General features: G+C 40.6%; 1 protein-coding gene across 3 annotated transcripts in view; it reads left to right on the top strand.

Annotated features, from left to right (window-relative positions):
• RBM12B (RNA binding motif protein 12B) overlaps positions 1-3,388 on the top strand; it is a 5,570-nt gene extending 2,182 nt beyond the window's left edge. For all 3 annotated transcript variants that reach the window (XM_018560192.1, XM_018560190.1, XM_018560191.1), the window contains exon 2: positions 1,457-3,388. In XM_018560192.1, the coding sequence (XP_018415694.1) occupies positions 1,474-3,363 (1,890 nt within the window). In that variant the 5' untranslated portion in view covers positions 1,457-1,473 and the 3' untranslated portion in view covers positions 3,364-3,388. The remainder of the gene's footprint in view (positions 1-1,456) is intronic.
• The last annotated feature ends 360 nt before the right edge of the window (positions 3,389-3,748 follow it).

Below are 3,748 nucleotides of genomic sequence, written 5' to 3'. Positions count from 1 at the left end.
GTGTTTTTAAAACAATCCCACATCTGGTCTGTGTTTAGGTTTTGAAATAAGTTTTCCCATTTTATTTCCCCCACTAGGTTGCGCAGCTTCTCAAAGTTGGCCCTTCTGAAGTTTAGGGTTCTAGTCCTTCCAGTACACTTCCCTTTTCTGTGTTCAATATTAAAAGTAATCACATTGTGATCACTATTACCCAATGACTCCCCAATTACAATATCCTCGATTAACTCTGCATTATTAGTGACAATTAGATCTAAGATGGCATTTTTTCTGGTAGGAGTCTCCACCATCTGGTCCATGAAATTGTCGCGCAACATGTTTAGAAATCGCCCCGCCTTTGCCGAACCCGAAGTTCCATTGGCCCAATTTATGTCTGGGTAATTGAAGTCACCCATCACGACTACATTGCCCTCTTTCCCAGCTATTCCTATCTGTGAGTGAAGATTGACTTCACTCACAGATGTGCGCCTCAATAAACTCCAAAATCTTGTTTTACCTGCCAAAGGATTTGTATCTCTGTTCACTGAGTTTGGAGATTTACACAGTTCTGCCCCAACTGAAGTGAGTTTTGATTCAACTTCATGCTGACTCAAATGCCTGAGATGTGTCGGGGTAGCCTTGAATTTAAGAGACTGTTTGCTTTTTAATTCAATTTTAGCAATAAAGATCGGTTTTGCTGTCTGGCCTGTACACCACATCTCTTCCCTCTAACATTTATGATGGGGTTATGTAATGGCCAGTGGGGTAATCTCTGAACAGACCCCACCACCTGTTTATTTGCCTGTCCCTTCTGGAATTACTAGGGCAACAACCAATGCAAAGACTATCCTGGATTATACAGATTGGGCAGTGTACTCCTAGAGGTGGAGTTGACCATATTTCATTTGTTACACACCTGTTAAAGATGTGTTTCTTTGTTTTTTGTATATTTTGATACAGTGAATATGCTTTTGTTTAAAGTTGTGTTTTTAATAGACATGTTTTCCAAAATTCAATGCTATTAAGTGTAACTGCACCTTTTATCTACTTATAGTGAAGCTTCCCCAGCCCCAATCTACCATTGTACAATTAACCCCCTCCCCCCCACCTCCGGAAGTCTTTTACTTGGCTGTCCGGGATCCAGTGAGTTATCTATGAGACCCCATAGCCGCATGTCAAACGCTTCTGATTTGGGCACAAGCATCCATTATGCACTCTCTATTCAGTCATTTGGAGAGTTTGTACTCCTCCATAGCATGGAGTATGAACTCTCCATAGCACTTAATAGAGAGTGCACATTGGACGTGTGTGCCTTGTTCATTCTATTTTGATCTATTCTGCTGCCTTGTTGGGGATATCTCACTGGATTTGATAGAACACAGGAGGCCACCTAAGGTACAGTTGCACTTTAATTTTTTATTTTATTTTAAACCAAAGGATTTAATAGCTGTTGTGTACTTTTTTTTTTTTTTCTTTGCAGGTGTAAACTTTTAAAGAATGGCAGTAGTGATCCGCTTAGAGGGGCTTCCTGTTGTTGCTGGTTCAGTTGATATTCGGCATTTCTTTTCTGGACTAAATATCCCTGATGGAGGTGTGCACATTATTGGTGGTAAAACCGGCAAAGCCTTTATTATATTTGCAACAGATGAAGATGCCAGACGTGCTATGAGTCGAACAGGTGGTGGTGTTAAGAATTCGCGAGTTCAGCTTTTCCTTAGCAGCAAGACAGAAATGCAAAATACTTTGGAAATGAGTCGTAGAGGTAACAGAAAGCATCCAGCAGTACCACCTGGTAGTGATACGTTTGGTGCAAAGAAAGGAGTCGACTATAACAAAAAATTTGACAAAGGCATAATTGAACCTGGTCTAGACAACAGTGGGATAAAACACAATGAAGTATACACAGGAAGGTATGACAGGAGAGAAGCAAAACCTTCTAAAGAACCTGATGATGTTTATGTATTTATGTATGGGCTTCCATACAGTGCAACAGAGGAAGAGGTCAGGAAATTTTTCAGTGGCATAGATGTAGTTGAGGTTCTCTTCCTATTGCGTCCAAATGGCCTTAGAAATGGAAATGGTCTCGTGAAATTTGGAAGTGCAAAGGATGCATCTGCAGCCCTGGAACGTCATAATCAATATATTGGAGACAGATTTATCTCTCTAAAGAAGACAACCGAAGAGCAGTGGGTTACTGCTGGTGGGCAAGTAGGAGTACCACATTCCAAGCAACCCAGGAAACGAAGGTCAAGGTCCAGATCGCCACAAAATCAGCAGTTTTACGTACACTTGAAGAATTTATCATATAGTGTGGAGAAAGAGGATATTAAGCGTTTTTTGGGTTTCCCTGACCTCCCAGATTCACAGATCAAGTTCTTGCTTGACAGGCACCAGAACAGAACAAGAGAAGGCTTTGTCATGGTAAGAAACGGATGGCAGTTTGAAAAGTGCATCACTTTGCACAAAGGTAATCTCGGTGGTCGGCCAATCTTTATACTTCCAATTCCTCGAAAAGAAATGTTGGATTTGATAGAGTCCTTTGAAAGTCGGTCTCCTCCTAAAGTGGAGAGTTTTATTGGTGATTGTCCAAGCAGAGAGCGTTCCCCCACGAAAAGATGTATATACTTGAGGAATTTTCCTTTTGATGTAACCAAAGCTGAAGTTCTTCGATTCTTAGCTGGATTTCCCGTGCATGAAGATGATATTTACTTGCTTTTTGACAACAATGGAGTCGGACTTGGGGAAGCATTGGTAAAATTTCCCACTGAACAGCAAGCTTTACTTGCAGAAAGCTTAAATCGCCAACGATTCTTGGATACGGAAGTTCTCCTGAGACGTATATCTGATGAGCAGATGAAGGAATTTGGTGTCTTTATTGAAAAACCAGTGGAAAATGTTTTGGCCCGTTCACCAATGTACAGAGATGAGTATAGTGCACGTGAACGGTCTTATGGGCTACATGATGACTTGGCATATGGTCATAGAGATTTTAGAGGTTCTCCAGAAAGGTTTAGAGGCTCTAACTCATTGGATTTTGTTGGTCCAGATGAATTTGCTGGAAGGTTTGACAGAGGAAGCCAAAATAATATTGATTACCACCATTCTATACCATACCGTAGCCAGAGTTTGGAAGGCAGGCCAGCAGGTGCTATTGTACGTATGAAGAATCTGCCATACAAAGCCACTATGGAAGAAATTTTAGATTTTTTCTATGGTTACAGAGTCACTCGTGATTCGGTAGATGTCAAGTTCACAAAGGATGGAATGGCAACAGGGCTTGCCACAGTCTACTTTGAAAACTATGATGAGGCAATGGCTGCTGTCAATGAACTTAATGAAAGGCCCATTGGAACACGCAAAATTCTCTTATCTTTGACAGAAAATTGAAAGAATTGTTTGATTTGGAAATGTCAGAAATACATTGTATTACTCTTCAGTGAGGTGACATGGATTTTTTTGTTTTGAATGACCGTTAAAGCATTCCTTTTTTCCTTAAGCTGTAAATATGGCGAGAGTTTGACTTCTCTGACTGTACACTCATTTTTGATTAAAGTGTTCTGTGTGTCCATACCTATGTCTGGGCATTTAATTAGCAAAGGCACCTTGCAAAATATCTGTAGGCACGCTTTTCTTTGGTTAATACAGACTTGATCTTTTTTGATAGTTAAAAGTCTGGAATTGAAAGGGCCAGCATCTTTGTTTGTAACATGACAGTTGATTAGGCTCAACTCCTCATCCACACATTGGGCAGTTTAGTCCAACTTGTTTCAGC

Source organism: Nanorana parkeri, unplaced genomic scaffold, assembly GCF_000935625.1.
Source record: "Nanorana parkeri isolate BGI_ZX_2015 unplaced genomic scaffold, ASM93562v1 scaffold439, whole genome shotgun sequence".
Lineage (NCBI taxonomy): Eukaryota > Metazoa > Chordata > Amphibia > Anura > Dicroglossidae > Nanorana > Nanorana parkeri.
The sequence above is the reverse complement of the archived record's forward strand: the minus strand, read 5'-3'. Positions and strand labels throughout refer to the sequence as shown.